At 38.4% G+C, this 20491-nt stretch overlaps 1 protein-coding gene across 2 annotated transcripts in view; it reads right to left on the bottom strand.

The window, feature by feature from the left end:
- Nucleotides 1-787: 787 nt before the first annotated feature.
- The window catches only part of hbp1 (HMG-box transcription factor 1), a 45669-nt gene continuing 25965 nt past the window's right edge, over nt 788-20491 (bottom strand). For both annotated transcript variants that reach the window (XM_073066322.1, XM_073066323.1), the window contains exons 7-11: nt 19955-20117; nt 19689-19833; nt 17188-17508; nt 3042-3183; nt 788-1696 (exon numbers count right to left, since the gene is read on the bottom strand). In XM_073066322.1, the coding sequence (XP_072922423.1) occupies nt 1679-1696; nt 3042-3183; nt 17188-17508; nt 19689-19833; nt 19955-20117 (789 nt within the window). In that variant the 3' untranslated portion in view covers nt 788-1678. The remainder of the gene's footprint in view (nt 1697-3041; nt 3184-17187; nt 17509-19688; nt 19834-19954; nt 20118-20491) is intronic.

Genomic DNA, 20491 nt, shown 5'->3' with positions numbered 1-20491 from the left:
GTCCTCGCACCCACCCATGACCAGCCACACCTGGCCAAGGTGGCGGGCAGGTGGGAGGCTGTTAATGAGGCAATGAAGCCCTCAAAACTGCTTCAGCACCTTGAGTCCAAGCACCCTGCACTTAAAGACAAACCCACTGAGTTTTTTGAGCGGAAAAAAACGTGAGCAAGTGGGACAGAAGCTAAGTGCTGAGAGCCATGTAAACCAAATTGCAGAGTAGACTGGACATAAGGAATCTGCTTCGAGTATCGCTGTATTCCAGTTGTTTAACACCCCCCCCACAAGAATATTGTCAATATTAAACCAGTCCGTGGTGCAAAAAAGGGTGGTGACCCCTGGTGTACACACATTATTTCTACTTCTGGGTTGGGAGGTTTTATTTCTGGTCTTTTCGGTGCGCATGCGTGTGACAAAATGATTTAGTAGGTCGATCTTGCCTTTCACTAAGGCTGAAGTAGGGGATCTTGGGCTTAAAAAGGTTGGTCACCACTAGTTTAACTAATAGTCAAGGTTGTGGAGAAAATGGTGTTGCTGTAATCAGTCAAATGATGGTGTGCCTATATTAATGTTTATAAACTTTCGTCATGATGCCCTTTGTTTGAATTAGTCAACTTTAACCCTTAAATCTTATCTGTTCATTTTTCAGCAGCCTATGCACATTAACTGATAGATGGTAAGAGCTGTCAGGTAGAAAAAGTAACTGACTCAATAAAGTAACATCAACAGGACAATGCAGCACAATTTTGTACATAATTTTGTGAATAGATTAAGGAAAAAAATCTAGACATTTAACACTTTACATATTTATTTGAACTTGAATACAATAATTTTTTTGTGCAAGAGTTCCTGTGGGAATAACAGCCTGCATAAAGACATAAATTTACTTGAGTTAAAGCAGTTTATATAAATGTTGATCTGTGACTATGAATATCAACACTGAGTGGCATAAATGCCAATCCATGAAAATGACTCAATGAGACATTCTCATTTTTCATAACGTTGCAAGAAACACTAAAGTGCAATAGTCCTTAAGCACAATGGCAAAATTGTGGCCCACGTGCTTGTTGTGCCCCAATTTATGAATACAAGCCTCGAGTTTTATGGCAACTTTTGTTGGCTAAAACACCACAAAGTAAATTTGGGAGCATCCCTGCTACATATACTAATTCCCCCACTGTTTGCAAATAAAGTTAATTGAATTAAAATTGTGCAATATAATAAGTGATACAAATCATGATACAACAGTAGTTATACAGAATTTAAACTTTACCCATTTACATTCTTAAAAATAGACATCTTTATATACCAACTTTCCTCCCTTAACTTAGCACCACAGGATTTTTTAGTACAAAGTTTTCAAGCCTAAAAGCTATATTTACCTGAAATAATCTTTGACTGAACTTTGGAAGAATGAGGAATTATGGCCATTTACAATACACAATTAAGAAAGTCAGAAAGATTAAATGCTTAAGATTTACAACACTATCAGCTATTTATATAAAAAGCAAACTATACTCACTTTATTACAGTTATCTAAATATAGATTTATCACAAAATCTTCAAAATTAAAACTGAAATATATAGATACATTGAGTCTTTTTGCTCACTTGCATCCAGTTTTCTAAAATTCATTCCAAATGGTGAAAGTAGAGGATAAAGTGGGTTTCTAAAAGTCTGGTTACTGCTGCTGTGAACCCTGTTATGAAAGAAAGAAAAAAATCAATACAGCAGGTTTAATTATCCTAAGGATAACTCTGTAATTGTATGTGAAGTGTTATACATAGACAGGGGTCAACATGACAAAGAAAACCTCTGAACATTATGAACTATTGATTCTACAAATTAGTTCCACATGTGCAAATTCATTCAATGGGTAGGTCACAGTGCCATGATACACACACCTTATCAATTCCTCAGAAGGAAGTAGACCACTGACTATTCTCAGTATTCGTTATACACAGAAAGAAAATTGCTTTGCTGCCAGTTTTAAAAAACCAGCAATGGTATTGGTATAACAGAATAAAGAAACACGACTAATGCAAAGTACTTTTTAAGTGGAAGAGAAAATGGACTAATACTGAAAGGGAAAGTACAACAAAGGTAGAAAACAAATATATCGAGTAAAGCATCATACACAAGTTTGAGATTTTTTTTTAGATCTATTGCAGTAGCTACTCAAGTGCCATTTTACCACTTCAGCAAAAGCAAAATAAGTTGGCTGCTGGAAATGCGAGAATAGAAAATAATGAAAATACTCAGCCAATATCGATGAACAGAGAAACAAGGTTAAGATTCGCTTGATAGCCTTCTAAACAAATTGAGAATAACTTGTGTACTCAAAAAGCAATCTCAATTACACTATCTTCACTCTCATCCATCACGTGTGACATCAATTTCCACCTTATCCTTCATCTCTTAGCTTTGCCACTGCCAATTCCACCTCTCTCTAAATGCATGATTAACTGTCTAAATTTTAACATTCTAGTGTTTTTAACTTTACAATAGACAATAGATAATAGGTGCAGAAGTAGACCATTCAGCCCTTTGAGCCTGCACCGCCATTTTGAGATCATGGCTGATCAACTACTATCAATACCCGGTTCCTGCCTTGTCCCCATATCCCTTGATTCCCCTATCCATAAGATACCTATCTAGCTCCTTCTTGAAAGCATCCAGAGAATTGGCCTCCACTACCTTCCGAGGCAGTGCATTCCAGACCCCCACAACTCTCTGGGAGAAGACGTTTTTCCAAAATAAAGCTGCTTAAAATGAATCACGTAATAGCCGCTGCCTTCTTTCCAGAAAAAGCATTTCAAAAATAAACAGAGGTATTTGATCACCTTAAATATCAACAGCAAAGACTTCAGTGACAACAAAGAATTGCTAATTATTGCTGTACTCTAACAATGAAAGAATCACTCAAGTTGACAACTATAATTCTATTGTATTCTTTTCCCTCGTATATATTAATACTTATTATTAAGTAAAGAGTATTAAGAGGTTAAAAACATTTAAGAACACAGATTATTTTAAATACTTACAGAGTTGCTACGTTTTCTTTTCCAGCAGTCTGGGTTAAGGCGTTTTTGTTCCTCCGCCAGAGCCTTGGCTTCCAATGTATAAATTCTCCTCTCTTCATTTTTCATCATTTTCCACTTGTCACCTAAAATTACACTGATGGCCCTATGTAACAAGTGCATTGTATTAGACCAAGATCATACATGCAAACTAATACCCAATTTACATTTCTCTGATTACACATGTAATCTGATCTTAAAGTGTGTCTCACCACAAAATTACCAGTATATTTTTCATGCAAATAATTCTCCATTCATGCGAATTGTTGTAAGTAGAGCACAATAATTTCATTAAAACTGAGTTTGAATAAGAAGTACATTCTAAATCTATCAAGAGTTGTCCTGTAACTGTTCTAAATTTTACTGTTATATGGATACTATATCATGCCCATTATTCCAACTCAGCCAGTCGACCAGGGTAAGACCAATCTCAGTAAATGATGTCCTGACATTCAAAAACAAAGAGTGGTCTTGAAAGTTGTAAAAGATCTGCCTGTGGGATCACTGCGGATTTCAGATGACCGGTATATATGGCACTGCAATACACGCTGATTTAAAAAAGCATCAATCCAAAAGCAAAACTGAGGAATCTACATTGCATTCTACATGAGGTAAAATTTAATTTTGTTCAGAATCTAATACAGTGCAGTCTCATCTGAGCATACTAATAAAGGCAAAATCAAACTCGTTTGTTGAGAGATACTTTTTAACAGATTGCCAAGAATTTAACTGGAGTTTTTAATCAGTTGATCTGTCACAACTCAGATGCTTGCACTCCTTAATGTAAAACAATAATGACTTTTTAAAAAAATTGGTTTGAATACAAAGGAACTCTACAAACCTCAAAGAATTCAATCATTTCAACTCAACTTCATTCACATTCTACTGATTCCTTAACTAGAAATGGTATAATTTGCCCCAAACACCAATTATCCAATTTATTTATTCTATTTATTGTTCAATTATATTAGCTGTTTAATACCAATGACAGACAAAAATAGCCTCAACAAGTTACGAAACAACAGCTGCTAATGCAACAGTACTATGTGATATTATAAAAGGCACACTCGTGACCTCTTGTGGTAGAATGTTTGTTTAAATGTATGCTCGTTGGAAGCCACTAATGTCAGAGCTACAAAGTTCATCAAAAGAAATTAGGAGGCTTTTCATCCTTTTATTTACAAGCAGTCTCCAGTTATCTAGGCACTATTTCCTCCATGTGGGTTTAAGAGCCAACTTGATGCTTGGTGAGCAAATCAATTAGGATAGATTAAGATGTTCTACGAATTGTCAAAAATCACAGAATATTTGAATTATCTTAACCTGAAACTGCTTGTAATATTCTCTCTAATGCTGCGGGGGCAGAAGAATAAATTATATTTGTTGAAATATACATATAACTTTCCACCCTTAGAGCTGGCATTGTGTAGTGCAAACTATTGCTCAATGTATTCTTAAAACAAGCTTCAAAAAACTGACCAAAATAGTAAACCTTCCTCTCCCCAGTGTGTGATCTACTAAGTCTTATCTTGGATCTTTTAATAACTGAACTAGCTGGATTTTATGCTTTAATTATGCTTGACAATCATCTTGTAAAGTGGTGAAAATTTCTTAAACCCATGACAAATTAAATGATTTGCAATATAATTAATTGTTTTCTATTATTGTGAGCATTAGTAGTTGTGAATTGATTACTGTAGTAAGTGCTGTGCAGATTACAATTACAATCATATAATTACAGGAGTGCCTTTGAATGTAGAGTCAGCCCCAAGGGATGTTCTGCCATCTTTAAAAGATATCCAAAACAATTCAAATCCAGAGTTGGAATAGTGGCTCCCAACTGCTGGATGAAATGGCTCTAAATTCTCCTATTATACTATATAAAACTGCCCTCAACTGCTGACCCTTATTTGCTTTTTGTATTAATTTCCTTTACAAATGGGGACAAAACAAAGTTCACGGTATCTGACAATTCTGCTAACTGAACCAATTTTATATTAAGAAACAGTTCAGTGATGGATGATCCAAAAAATAAGAATCTGGCACAATTTCCAGAGCTTGATGTAAGATACTTGTGTGATATACAATAATCAGTTGTTTAATATGAGAATTGGTCCTCCACTATTTAGAGCTCACTGTTTTTCAATATGATAGGTAAAAACGTCATGCACTTCCTATAATGGTTAGTTGGAAAAGAATGGGAAAATACATTATATCTGCTTAACTACTGACTTTGATTTTTAAAAAAACAATGGCAAAATACCCCATATACTTTTATTTTAAAATGTTACAATTTTAATGTTACTAATTACCATTATCTTTTGCTATTGAGAATAAATAACAAAATTGGATGCAATACTTTTTCTTTCTTTCTCAGAAGTCCTTGATTCCAAATACAGCAATCCTTAGCCTGCTCTGGAATCTTGAACACAACTGCACCTGGTTCAATTCAGTATTATACTACTGCAGCACTGTTGGCACTTAAGGAAAGAAGAATCTTACTAGAGGAAGTAGTGAAAGTGGGTGCAATTATAATATTTAAAAGAAATTTGACAGGAAAAGTTTATTGAGGGATATGTACCAAATGCAGACAAATGGAAGAAGCTCAGCATGATCAAGTTGGGCCAAAGGGCCTGTTGTTGCGCTGTGTGATTATTCAACTTCCATGTAGGGTAAGAATTTTTCAAATAACTGAGCCTGTATACTGGCAAATTAGGAGTTCAGCTCAAAATGTTACAGTCTCCTTTTGATACATCTTTCAGAATCTCTTCTGCCAGGAAATCTTTCTTAATATGGATGGCATCTTAAAAATGTACCATGTTTACATTTGAAGCTTAATTGCACGTATTCTTGGCAAATAAAGTATTCTGCTGCATCTTCATTAAAAAAAAAGATTAATTTGTTTCTAATTCTGTGACATGGCAGGGTGATTTCAAATGCTTCTACTTGCTTTAAATGGCTCTGCTCTACCAAAGAAATATGATGATTCATTTCTGTATCTTGGCTTTCTGATTATTATTCAAATGTTTTATTATTCACTTCAAACTACAATTTGAAGGTACAGTTCAAACCAAGTATTATGCCTTAAAGTACATAAAGCTAACTGACTAGGACCCAACTGTCAGCCCATGTACTTGAATGAGTACTAGGACCATTACTGGCTGACATGTTTATAAATAATAAGGTTGTCTTCATATGAAGGGATCTCCAGATCTGCAGGTGTTAACAAAATAGGAGCTGAGACTAATGATAAGATTCAGTGCACATATAATCAAACCATTGTAAATGTGTTAGGCTTAAAAACCAGAAAGCTGGAAGGTGTAGATTAATGTGCAGTATCATCTCAAAAGTAGCAAATCATTAGATATCCAGGAATAGAATTTCAGGATGTATATTGTATACATTTCTCTGATATTACCTATTAATATAAACCAATTAGGAACATCAGATGGTTTCCCCAGATTCTACGGAAAGCCGATACAGCTGCAGATACCATATACAGATATTATACAAAGTGACCTCAGTGATAGCTCATCTAAATGATCAAGCTCCGTAGTATAATTGGAAAAGAACATCATATTTTACGAGAAATCAGGAAAGGAATGAGAGATAACTTTTAGGATGGTAAGGTACCTGATGTGTATAAAATTTGGATTACTATTGTAATATCACTAATATTCTGCCTTTCTTTTCACAAAATTAATTACAGGTAAATACCAATGTTGGAAGTAATAAAATGTTTGAATTTCTCAACCCCAGGATACTTCAGAGTATGGATTGCGTGAAGCTGTGTATATTACTAGAAAGGAATGCAAGTGAGAGGATAACTTACATCATTGTTAGAATACTGAAAAAAATTAAAACTTTTAAGGAATGGCTGTGCACCTTATAAAGGTCTTAAGGTTTCCTTGATAAGAACTAAAGGCAATCTTCCCCACACAAAGATAAAGCAGGCAAACTTCATTCCTCTGCGGGACTACTGGTCAAGAGAATTTAAGAAAAAATGAGTAAATCGGAAATTCTGGGTCCACAAATGGAGCTAAAAGCATAAATCTGTGTTCTGTTTCTCCATAAGTTGTGCTCTACCAGTATTTTACTGAGAAATAGCATTGAAATCCATTTAAGAACCATTTATCCTCTGTATCCCATTTTTTAAAAAAACTCATAAATGCCTGTAAAAACTGCAGGCAAGTTACAAGGGCAGTAAATGGTAATCATAGATTTAGTGCCAGGCAAGAATCTTCGAATTTGGTAATGATCTTTGTAACCTTAGTACCTAGAACAGCATAGAAAAATATAGCACAGAAACAAGCACAGTGTCTGGGTTGATCACAATGTCACTCGAACTTAATCCACCTACCTGCACGTGGTGCACATTCCTCCATTCACTACTTGTGTGTGTGTATCTTAAATCTGCTTTGACCACCTCCCCTGGAAGTGCAGTCCAGGCATCTACCACTCCATGTTAAAAATTGTTCCTTCTCAACATTCTGCTATGAGAATGATCCCAGGAATGAAAGTCAATTTATGAGGAGCGTTTGACAGCTCTGGATCTGTACTCGCTGGAGTTTAGAAGAATTGGGGGGGGGGCGCGGGGGTAAGAGGTTGATCTCAATGAAACTTGTCAAATATTGAAAGACCTAAATAGAGTGCACGTTCAGAGGATGTTTTCGATAGTGAGAGAATCTAGGACTATATGGCAAAGCCTCAGAATATAAAGGACATCACTGTTGAACAGAGATGAGCAGGAATTTCTTTAGCCACAAGGTGGTGAATCCATGGAATTATTGCTATGGACAGCTGTAGAGACCAAGTCATTCTGTAAATGTAAAGCAAATATTCTATAAGCAAGTTCTTTATTAGTAAGGGTGTCAAAGGTGATGGGGAGAAATCAGGAGAATGGTGCAGGATAATAAATCAGCCATGATAAAATAATGGTGGTGCATACTTGTTGAACTGAATGACCTAATTCTGCTCACTTGTCTTATAGTCTCATATTTAAACCCATGTTCTATCATTTGACATTTCCACTCGTGGGAGGCGAAGGCGGGGGGGGGGGGAGGGAGAGGAATGGCAATCCTATCTGTGGCTCTCATGATTATTTATTTATTTAGTAATACAATGTAGAGCACATCCTTATGACCCTTCAAGCCACACCGCCCCAGTCACCCCCGACAAACCCAATTAACCCTCAACTAATCATGGGATAATTTACAATGACCAATTAACCTAGCTGGTACATCTTTGGACTCTAGGAGAAAACAAGAGAACCTGGGGAAAACTCACATAGAAGAGGCACAGACTCCTTACAGAGACAGCACTGAAATTGAACTCTGAACGTCCCGAGCTGTAACAGCATCACACTAAATTGTTCCTCGACATCAAACAACCTGGTCAAAATAATTCAAGTCTGCCCAATCTCTCAATTAAGACACACTAATCTAGACAACTTTCTCAGCTTCCTCACTAAAGCTTATGCATACTTCCTATAGTATGGCACATACAATATTCTAACTACGGCCTGACAAAATTTATTACATATCTACAACTTGACATTCCTATTTTATACTCAATGTCCAAACCAATATAGGCAAGCATGCCAGGCATTACCTTTACCACCCTGTCTGCTTGCGTTGCTACTGTCAGGCAGGTACAGACTTGCATTCCAAGATCTTGTTTATCATAGCTCTTGAGTCTTTCCATTTAACTGTATACCTCCCTCACGCATTTAATGATCCAAAATGCATCAACTCACACCTGTCAGGATTAAGTTTCATCTGCTCAAATTCCTAACTGATCTCTGTCCTGTGAATAATCCTTTTCTCTATCTTTTAGCTTAGAAACTTTACATAGATCACTTGCCCACATTAACATCTCACTTTAAAAAGAAGTATTTAGTAGCAATTATTGTGCTGCTTGTGGGTTATTATTGTGGGTTAGTCATGTTCAAAATCCTGATGTGATTAGAATTCCAAAAGGAGGTTTACAAACATAAAAATTAGAAGCAGGAGTAATCCTCTTGGCCCTTTTAAGCTTGTTTCATCAGTTAATAAGATTATTGCTCATTTAAGAGCAATCACTGTTACCCACTGGAAATCTTCACTTCTTTACCATCAAGTATCTAATTAGTTGAAACACAGAAAAGTGCAGATGCCAGATAAACAGTCTTCATTCACGTTGACATGTTAACTGCATTTCTCTTTCCAAATGGAGTATTCCCAGCATTTTCTCTTTGTATTCTAAATGCTGGAAATCTGATACAAAAGTGCTGTAACAACAACAATCTTGTGCCAAACTAGTTAAGAAATAAAAAAAACTAATCGCCCCTTTCTACACAATGTCCATATCCCTCCATCTTCCTCACATTCATGTGCCTCTCAACACATCTCTTGAAAGTCTCTAACGTATTTGCCTCTAACACCATACTAGGCAGCACATTCCAGACATCCACTACTCCAAAAAACCTACTGCGCACATTTCCTTTGAACCTATCTTCTCTCACATTCAAAGCAGGTCCTCTGGTATTAGACTACACTGGGAAAAAGATACTGCCTGTCTACTCTATCTCTGCTTCTCAAAATCTTATAAACTTCTATCAGATCTCCCTTCAGCCTCTGCTGCTCCAAAGGAAACAACCCAAGTTTGTCCAACCTCTCACGTTAGTATATGCCCTCTGAACCAAGAAGCATTCTGATAATCGCTCCTGCACCTTCACCAATCTTCCTTTAGTGGAGCAACCAGAACTATATGATATGCTCCAGATGTGGCCTAAACAGAGTTTTATAAAGTTGCAATAATCTCGTGACTTGAACTCAATGCTTCGACTAATAAAAACAAGCATTCCATAAGCCTTCTTAACCACGTGTACCCACTTTCATGGAGTTATGAACTTGGACCCCAAGATCTCACCACTCAGCAACACTGTTAGGGTCTTCCCCATAACAGTGTACTGTCTCCTTGCATTTACCCAAGGTGCAACACTTCACATTTATCTGGGTTAAACTCCATCTGCCATTTTTTGTCCATACCTGCAACTGCTCTATTATCACACTGTATTCTATACCTTCTGATGAGGCATCTCTGACCTGATATTAACTCTAGTTCTCTCCCCTCAGATGCTGCCTAACCCATGTAGCTCTGGCACTCAAAAATCCTTCTGTCTTTGCCTAAAATATCATAGCCTTCTGAGAATGAGTTTTCCAAAGATTCACCAGCATAAGAGATTCATCTCTCCAAATATCCTATTCACAGGGGATCCCTGCAGGGCACAGTATCAAACACTAATACATTCTGGCATTCTTGGTCCTGAAGTCCTAGCACAGGGATACTTACTATAGACATCACGCTGGAGTGCCAGAAACCTCGCATAAACCCTGCTCTCCATGGTACTGCTTCTGGCCAGATGCCCCTGTGAATTCCTACCCTCAGCTGGCATTCTCACAGCAATGAATCATCACCCACAACTCAGTGTGAAGAGGCTATCGGTGCAGGTTGGGGTTGGGCAAGACCAGGCAAGTGATGTGGTCACTCAGCCCTGATTGGGTTGCATGCTGGCCGGCACAGTAAGTGCAGACTGTTGCTGACAACCAGCAACACCGGCTCCATGTACTGACCCAAACACCCACACCCTACAGTTTTTCTCAACACCTCCAGCTGAATGTGATGGAAACTGCTGTTGGCCAGCACCAAGACTTCTATGTGTTAGCAACCTTCAACAATAGTCAGTGCCCACTGTGCTTCTTACCATAAAGAACCTAGTGAAATTTCAATACTATATTGAAAGAGTTGTGAAGCATACAAAGAGGGGGAAGACAGGAACTTTTCACAGCTCCACAACCGCACTTTATCTGAATAGTACATGCTTCACTACATACTCTATTTGCCACTTAAAATGGCTATCTTTTGAGGTTTCCATATATCCTCCCCACAACTTACTTTCTAACTTCTGTGTCAATAAACTAAGAGACCTATCTACAGGAATGTTTTCAATGAGTGCAAAAAAAATTTACAAAGATGTTCTTGAGACTTGAGGACCTACCAGAACTTGATAGGGAATGGCTGAATGGGGTAGGACCTTATTCCCTGAAATGTAGAAGAATGAGGGGAGATCTTATACAGGTATTCAAAATTATAGGCATAATAGGGCAAATAAATACAACAACACACAAAATGCTGGTGGAACACAGCAGGCCAGGCAGCATCTATAAGGCGAAGCGCTGTCGACGTTTTGGGCCGATACTCTTCGTCAGAACTAACCGAATGGAAAAGTAGTAAGAGATTTGAAAGTAGTGAGGGGAGGGGGAAATGCGAAATGATAGGAGAAGACCGGAGGGGGTGGGATGAAGCTAAAAGCTGGAAAGGTGATTGGCGAAAGTGATACAGAGCTAGAGAAGGGAAAGGATCATGGGACGGGAGGCCTCAGGAGAAAGAAAGGCGGTGGGGGGGGGGGGGGGGGATAGCACCAGAGGGAGATTGGGAACAGGCAATAACTAAATAGGTCAGGCCTCCTGTCCCATGATCCTTTCCCTTCTCCAGCTCTGTATCACTTTCGCCAATCTCCTTTCCAGCTCTTAGCTTCATCCCACCCCCTCCAGTCTTCTCCTATCATTTTGTATTTCCCCCTCCCCCCACTACTTTCAAATCTCTTACTATCTTTCCTTTCGGTTAGTCCTGACGAAGGGTCTTGGCCCGAAACGTCAACAGCGCTTCTCCCTATAGATGCTGCCTGGCCTGCTGTGTTCCACAGCATTTTGTGTGTGTTGTTGTTTGAATTTCCAGCATCTGCAGATTTCCTCATGTTGGCTAAATAAATACAAGCTTTTTTCTTGAGGCTCGGTGAGACTAAACTAGATGTCATAGGTTTAGGGTGAAAGGTGAAATATTTCAGGGGAACCAGAGGGAGAACAAGTTCACTCAGAGAGTGATGCAATGTGGAACAAGCCACCAGCAGAAGTGGTGGGTGCAGGTTCAATTGCAGCACTTAAGGGAAGTTTGGATAGACACATGGATGAGAAGTCCATGGTCCAGCACAGATAGATGGGTCTATCCATCTACATCTGTGTATTCACTCACACCATTTAACTAAATTACATGAAATTAAGGACCAGCACCAATCCCTGAGACAAACCACTCAACCTGTCCCACCAAACAAAAAAAAACATTTACGCTCACTCTTCTGTGAGCCAGCCAATCTTCTATCCATGCCAACACGCTACTTCCTACACCTTGAGTGTTCATTTATCATCATAACGCGGCACCTCTTTCTGAAGATTTCATCACAGTACAATGCACCACTTCCCCTCTATTCACAGAATGTTACTTCTTCCAAAGACTTCAATAAATTAGTCAAACATTATCTCCCTTCCACAAAACCACCCTGGTTTTGCCAGATTATTTTGATATTAAGTGCATTACATTTTCCCATGACTAATTTTCAGTAAACTGTCCCTGCTTTCTCAGCAAGTTAGGCAGCACCTATGGAGGGAAATAAAAAGCTAATGTTTCGGGCTGAGACCCATCATCAGCACTGGAAAGGAAGGAGGTAGGAGCCAGATTAAGAAGTTAGGGGGAAGGGAAGGAATACAAGCTGGCAGGTGATATGTCAGACCAAGTGACTGGGGATGAAATGAGAGGCTAGGAGGAGGAGCTAGGTGGAAGAGGTAAAAAAGAAAGAATCTGATTGGATAAGACAGTGGACCATGGGAAAAAAAGTAGGGGCACTAGAGGGAGGTGATAGGCAGATGAGAAAGGGCATAAGGGTAATCAAAATGAGGAACAAGGAAGAGAGAAGGAGGGAGGGGGAGAAATTACCCGAATTTAGAGAAATTGATATTCAAACTGGAGGCTACCCAGACGGAATATGAGTAGCTACTGGAAGATCCTGCCTTTTGCGTCAGAAAGAGTGAAGGTGCTCGACAAAGTGGTCCTCCAATCTGCGTCAGATCTCAGAAATGTACAGGATGCAGCACCGGAAGCTTTGGATACAAGAAGACCCTGACAGACTCATGGGTGTATCACCTCACAAGGAAGAACTTTGGGGCCCTGAATGGTGGTATGGGAGGAGGTGTAGTATGTCGTGGTCATCCATAGTATCCGGTATGGCTTCCTTTACATCGGTGAGACCAGACATAGATTGGGGGACCGCTTTGTCAATTACCTTCACTATGTCTGCCACAAGACACAGGATCTCCTGGTGGCTACCCATTTCCGTTCAACTTCCCATTCTGACACATCTTTCCATGACTGCCTCTACTGCCATGATGAGGACAAGCTGGAGCATTTCCAATCTGGGTAGCCTCCAACCTGATGGGATGAACATTGATTTTCTATAAATTCTGGTAATTTATGCCCTTCCCTCCTCTCTTTTCCCATTCCCCATTCTAGTCACCCTCTCATCTCTTCTCACTTGCTCATCACTTCCCTCTGGTTACTCTTCTCACCCTTCTTCCATGGTGCACAGTCCTCTATCAGATTCCTTCTCTTTCAACCCTTTACTTCTTCCACCTATCCCCTCCCAGCTTTTTACTTCATTACCTCACCTGTTCTCACCTATCACCTACCAGCTTGTACTCCTTCCCTAAGACCTTAGGAGCAGAATCAGACCATTTGGCCCATTGAGTCTGCTCCGCCATTTCATCATGGCTGATCCATTTTCCCCTCAGCCCCAATATCCTCCTAATATCCCTTCATGCCCTGATTAATGAAGAATCTATCAACCTCTGCCTTAAATATACCCAACGACTTGGCCTCCACAGCTGCCTGTGGTAACGGATTCCACAGATTCACTACTCTGTGGCTAAAGAAATTCATCTTCATCACCATTCTAAAAGGACATCCCTCTATTCTGAGGCAGTGTCCCCTCATCTTAGACTCCCCCACCATAAGAAACGTCCTTTCCATATCCACTCTATCAAGGCCTTTCAACATTCAATAGGCTTCAATGATGTCACCATTCTGAACTCCAGTGAGTAGAGGCCCAGAGCCATCAAACGCTTCTCATATGACAAACTTTTTAATCCCAGAATCATTTTTGTAAACCTCCTTTGAATCCTCTTCAACATCAGCATATCACTTCTTAGATAAGGGCCTAAAACTGCTCATAATACTCCAAATGAGGCCACATCAGTACCTTATAAAGCCTCAATTTTGCATCCTTGTTTTTATATTCCAGTCCTCTTTAAAAATGAATACTAACATTGCATTTGCCTTCCTCACCACCTGCATTAACTTATATGGAATCCTGCACGAGGGCACCCAAGTCCATTTGCACCGCAGATTTTTGAATTCTCTCCATTTAGAAAATAGTTTATGCTTTTATTTCTTCTACCAAAGTGCATGACCATACACTTCCTGACACTATTATTCCATCTGCCATTCCTTTGCCCATTCTCCTAATCTGTCTAAGTCTTTCTGTAGCCTCTCTACTTCCTCAAAACCATCTGCCCCTCCACCTATCTTCATATCGTCTGCAAACTTGGCCACAAAGCCATCAATTCCAACATCCAAATCACTGGCATGTAACGTAAAAGGAAGCAGTTCCAACACAGATTCCTGTGGAATACCATTACTCACCGGCAGCCAACCAGAAAAGGCTCCCTTTATTCCCACGTTTTGCCTCCTGCAAATCAACTTACACTCTATCCATGCTAGTATCTTTCTTGTTATATCATGGGCTCTTAACTTGTTAAACAGCCTTATGTGTGGCACCTTCTCAAAGGCCTTCTGAAAATCCAAGTACTCCCCTCCCACCACTTTCATATTCTGGCTTCTTCCCCCTTCTTTTCCTGTCCTGATAAAGGGTCTCAGCCCAAAAAGCTGACTATTTATTCCCCTCCATAGATGCTGCCTGGTTTGCTGAGTTCCTCCAGTATTTTGAATGCATTGCTTAAAATTTCCAGCATCTGCAGAATCTCTTGTGTCCCTGGTTTCTGTCTTTCTTCTATCAAATGGTGCCCTCACACAATTTGGGGAATTTTAGAGAACTAAAATCACCTTTCTCACTAGCCACACCTTTAAAGAACCAAGGATTGAGTCCATGAGGACCCTGATGCATCAGCCCACACTTCCATCAACCTGGTTGGTACTAAATCTCTGGTGTGGTTAATTTCCTGAGCTCTTCCTTCCTTTCCAAATCCTGATATTGAGATATTTCTGAGATATTACTTAAGTCCTATATAGTACAGATTGATGCCAAAAGTCTGTTTTGATTCACTTACTCCCTGCCTATCCATTAATTCCCTTTTATAGACTCACTGTTACAGGACCAACACTCTTCAGTTTGTTTCTAAATACAGTATTTAATCCTCATAGAGGGATCAAAAGTGGAGAGAGTGAGCAATTTCTAGTTCCTGGGTGTCAAAATCTCTGAGGATCTAACCTGGTGCTAACATATCGATGCAGCTATAAAGAAAGCAGTGGCTATATTTCATTAGGAGTTTGAAGAGATTTGGTTTGTCAACTAAAACACTCGAACACTTCTATAAATGTGCCGTAGAGAACATTCTGACAGGCTACATCACTGTCTGGTATGGGAGTCTACTGCACAGGACCGAAAGAAGCTGCAGAAAGTTGCAAAATTAGTCAACTCCCTCTTGGGTACTAGCCTTCTATATTATCATGTACTGGATTGTACTGCTGCTGCTAAGTTAAATTTCATGACACATGCCGGTGAAAATAAACCTGATACTGATTATATTTTTGATTGTTTTTTCCCTTCCTTATTAACCCTCAAGTTATTCTTCACTTTTGTTTTGATATATTCTGTCCAATCTTCTGACCTGCTTATACTTAAGCAAACTTCAGCATTAAAATTAGGCTAGTATTTTTTTTAAGACAAATAAAATCTATGTGGAATAGAGAACAGTGCAAGTGATTGAAGTGGCAAATAAATATACAAGAGGGCAAAGGTTATCATGTTCTAGTAATGCTATACACCTGCCAGGCAACTCCATCCCATTGAGTTCCAGTTTATTTGCCAGATCAAGCTGTCTGTATTGTGAACCGGTAAATGCCAAAAGCTAAGAACAAGGATACACAATATAAGCTCGAGTGCACGATACAGAAAAGGTTACAAGAAGAGTCCGAAAGAAATATGGGTAGTTATTTTGAAGTGATAGAGCAGGTTGAGAAGTTAATAGGATAGTGTACAAGACCAGGAAAGTCATTAAGAACTTGCTCAACCACAAATGGAGCACTGTGTCCAGTTCCAAACACCATACCTCAGGAACAAAGTGAAGGCCTCAGAAAGAGTACAGAAAATATTTATTAGAATGATTCCATGGATGAAGGATATTAATAACTTGGTTAGACTGGAAAAGGTACAGAAAGCTAGTAGAAAAGTATTTAAGTTATGAATGGTCTAGCCAGTGTAGGTTGGAACTGTTCCTGAAGTTGCAACATTACTGTGTAACACCATGGCATGACGCTAAAACAAAACTTATTTAATATTCTGAAAATTGAAAACCACAGCAGACACTGCATACCAAACCTTTAACATAACTGATTTTCAGAATTTACAAGATCAGAAAGCAGTATTTCTTCACAGGATCAGCACCAATGTTACAACTCTATGAATCCAATAAACACTCTGCAGATAACCAGATCTTAAAACAGATGACGTACAAATGGTTCATAAGGATAGCATTACTGAACAAAGTGTCTTCTGGAGCACAGCAGATCTGCAGGAATGTTTCATCAATAGCAGTCATCCCTCCTGGTCTTGGGAGAAGATTCCATAAAGGTAGGAGCAAAAATGTCAAAACAGGATGTAGAAGATTGCAAGGAAATGGAGAAATGGAGGGGAAACTTTGCCATCCCTTCCCTGCCACAAGAATACAATTTTCCATACCATTCTCTATATGCTTTTTGATCAATTCTTTTGGAATTGTAATATCCCAAACATGATCCAAGTTCCCATATGAAAACTAAACTCAAAAAATATAGAAACTCTTTTCTATTTCAAGATAAACTAAGATGGTAACACAAAATTCAAAGATACAAATCAAATGTAGAGCAAGTGCAATAAATAATATAAAATAATTGCTAATGGGACTACTACTTCATTAAGATTTACTATCTTTTATAATTAAAATCCACTTCTATTTAAACCAACCTGTTATCTTTTCCTGGGTACATCTGAGTGTATTCAACTCTGTACTTTTTGGCAAAGAGCATGAAGGCATTCATTGGTCTCTTGCATTTACTATTGGTGGGAGAAGTGGTACTCAATGTGCTTGCGGTCCCTGAGGTTAGACTTTTACTGGATTTATTATAATTACAAGGCAGATGTGGTGATTCAGAAGGCACAGAGCCTGTAATCCATTCAGACTTTTCACAATCCGGACTGCTGGCACTTGTCTGGGAAGCGCGACGCTGACGAGCCATACTACTCAGAACGTATACAGCCGAGGAATCCAATGGTGTAAAATCATAGCTGTAATAAATGAAAAGTAATGAACTTTTTTACTGATTATTTCCAGAAATCTTTAACTGCTTTAAAGTGTTTGCTGGAAAAAGCAACTTACTGCTGAATTGTCATGCAAGAGTGTATATTAAACATATTATGCTTGTAAAACATTTCTTCATTGTTGCCATAATTTTGCATTTGTAACCCTAATATCCATTTGGACCATATTACGTTTGATCCTGCCTGCTAATTACACTATTCCCAAGGCTAAACTTACTCTTTGCAGCACTGCAGCTGTAATGATACTGGAGACCCTGTCCTCTATACAAGATGGAGCAGGCCTGAATGGTAAATAGACTACACATGGCACCCACTGCAATGATATCCTTTTCACAGCTTGTGGCTTTCAGACTTTGAACTCCTATTAAATTTCTATAGCAAAGACATTTAAAAATAGACGTCAATATTTTTTAAAAATACTAACGAGTATTAGAAGTAAGTTTACAGAATAACAGCTTTCTCAGTAAATTTAAGTGCAATGAAATAACCAATATTAAACTATGAAGGGAAATACAAAAGACATTTAGCAGTCCTTACCAATTTACTCAATGTTGGCCTAAAGCTGAGGAACCAAATGCAAAATGAATTTGCACCTTGTTTGTGTGGACTCAATGCTAAGTCCAGCAACGGAGTACAAGATCTAACATAAGTATAGCTTCTTTTAGCTTGTCCTGACATGGGTGTAGAAAAGTGCCAACACTGAGGTTAAGAACAAACTACAATGAGCTAGTGAGTTTACCAAAACAATCAGTCAATCTGGCCTCCTAGGAACAGAACTACTCTTGTAAATTTGGCATATAGAAACTACATACTACCACCGATGATGGTACTTCTCCATTCCCATTCTCACCCTACATACAGTACAAAAAATTTCTGTATACCAAACAAATCCATTTAACAAAATGCATAGTTTTTATACATCTTCTGAAATCTTATGCATACCCTGTTTCACCCTTTTCCCACCTCTTAAGCATTATTCTCTTGTGCAACATTTCACAGATATGTAGAATTACCTGGAAGCATACTATTTGCTTATCCTGGTGGCCGTAGAATCAATCTTTAAATTATGGGATGTTAAGAATCATAAAATCAATATTGGAATTGATGTATTCTTTTCACATGTACTGAAACATCGTGAAAAGTTGTCCTTGTATACTGTTACACAGATCAAATCATTACACAGTGCATTGGGGTAGAATGAGGTAAAATAACAACAGTGCAGAATAAAATGTAACACCTACAGAGGAAGTATAGTACAGGCATATAGTAAGTTGCAAGTCCATAACAAACCATATTGTGAGTCAGGTGCAACTAGGACTCATACTAGGGAACTATTTAAAAGCCTTATAACAGTCAGATTGAAGCTGCCCTTGAGCCTGGTGTTACGTGCCTATTGGCTTTTGTGTCCTCTGCCTGATGGAAGAGAGAATAGGAGAGAATGTCGGGGGTGGGTGGGGTCTTTTATTATGCTGACTGCTAACTGAGCCACGAAATATAGACAGAGTCCATTGAGGAAAGGCTGAATTTAATAACGAATTATGAACTTCGAAATAATACATTGGCCTACAGAGGTGTCCAATAAGTGACTGGGTTCAGAATATCTTTATTTATTGGAAAACTTAAATTTAACACTGATGATTCTTGGTTGTCAAGTGAACTAATACAATATAGGTTTAATAATAAATGTATTTACAGGAAGTTATCTGAAAGTGTAGGATCAGGCAAGATTAAATGAGAACAGGATCAAGGGGCTTCATATCCTTCCACCAAATACATTATTTCTGAACTCTGAAATCCTAATGGAAGTCCCAATAAAATAACATTTAAATTTAAATGTTATCCCCTAGTTTCATTCCCCAGGGGGTGTTAACATTCTGAAATTCCAAAGGAAGTATTTTATGGCTGAATTGATCCCATTAAAAGATCCAAAATGCATGAGAACATCCTGTTTTTTTTTTGCAATTAAGAAACATGAAATTTTGTATACATTTCTTCTTATTTGCATTATTTACACTCAAGATATCACATACTTTTTAACTAATTACATCCCTAGTTTACAGTATGTCCTTTTTCAAAAATTTCAGATCCATTATATTTAGAAACAATGCTACTTATAAATAAAGTCAGTGAAATAAATTTCTCATCACCTCCTAAATGTGTCAAAGACTCCTGAATCGTCAAAGTTGTTGGCATCTGGATGCCCGGGAGGTAGACAGACATCTCCAACTTCCATTTCATAACAAGGAATTCCATGATGAACCACCGTTAGACTGGGGTAAAAGGAAGACCATCCTGCATTTATTTAAAGAAAAAACAAATAATTGCATCCAGGTTTTAGCAAAAAAAAAGCATCTATATCACACATTCAGGAATCAATAAATTAAAATTGCAACAACACAGGTACATTTCTGACCTTTATTTTTCACATAGAAGGGGTGATCCAACCTGCACTCCACAGTCAATTTGCCATCCTGTGACTTGCCAGGATCGAATGTTAATTTCAGCACAGAACGTCCAAAGGAAATGATTTCTGAGTGTCCCACTAACTTTAATCCCTCAGAACCGTATCTATTTTTCTGTAATATAAATTGTTTTCATCATAAATAGCCCATTCTGAACAATTCTTTTCAAATATCTTTCTTTTCATGAGACCATAGAACACAGAAGCAGAATTAGGCTATTTAGCCCATTGAGTCTGCCTTACCAATCCATATGGTTAATTTATTATCCATCCCAATTCCATTCTCCTGCCTCCTCCGTTATCTTTCATGCCCTCTAATAATCAATAATTTATTCATCTCTGTTTTAAATACTCTATACCCAACGACTTGGCCTCACAGCCATCTATGGTAATGAACTCTACAGATTCACCATCCTCTGGCTAAAGAAATCCTTCTTCATCTCTGTTCTAAAGGATGTCCCTCTATTCTGTGTCCTAAGGTCCTAGACC

Source organism: Hemitrygon akajei, chromosome 14 (genome assembly GCF_048418815.1).
Source record: "Hemitrygon akajei chromosome 14, sHemAka1.3, whole genome shotgun sequence".
Classification (NCBI taxonomy): Eukaryota; Metazoa; Chordata; class Chondrichthyes; order Myliobatiformes; family Dasyatidae; genus Hemitrygon; species Hemitrygon akajei.
This window is presented reverse-complemented; position numbering and strand designations above follow the sequence as displayed.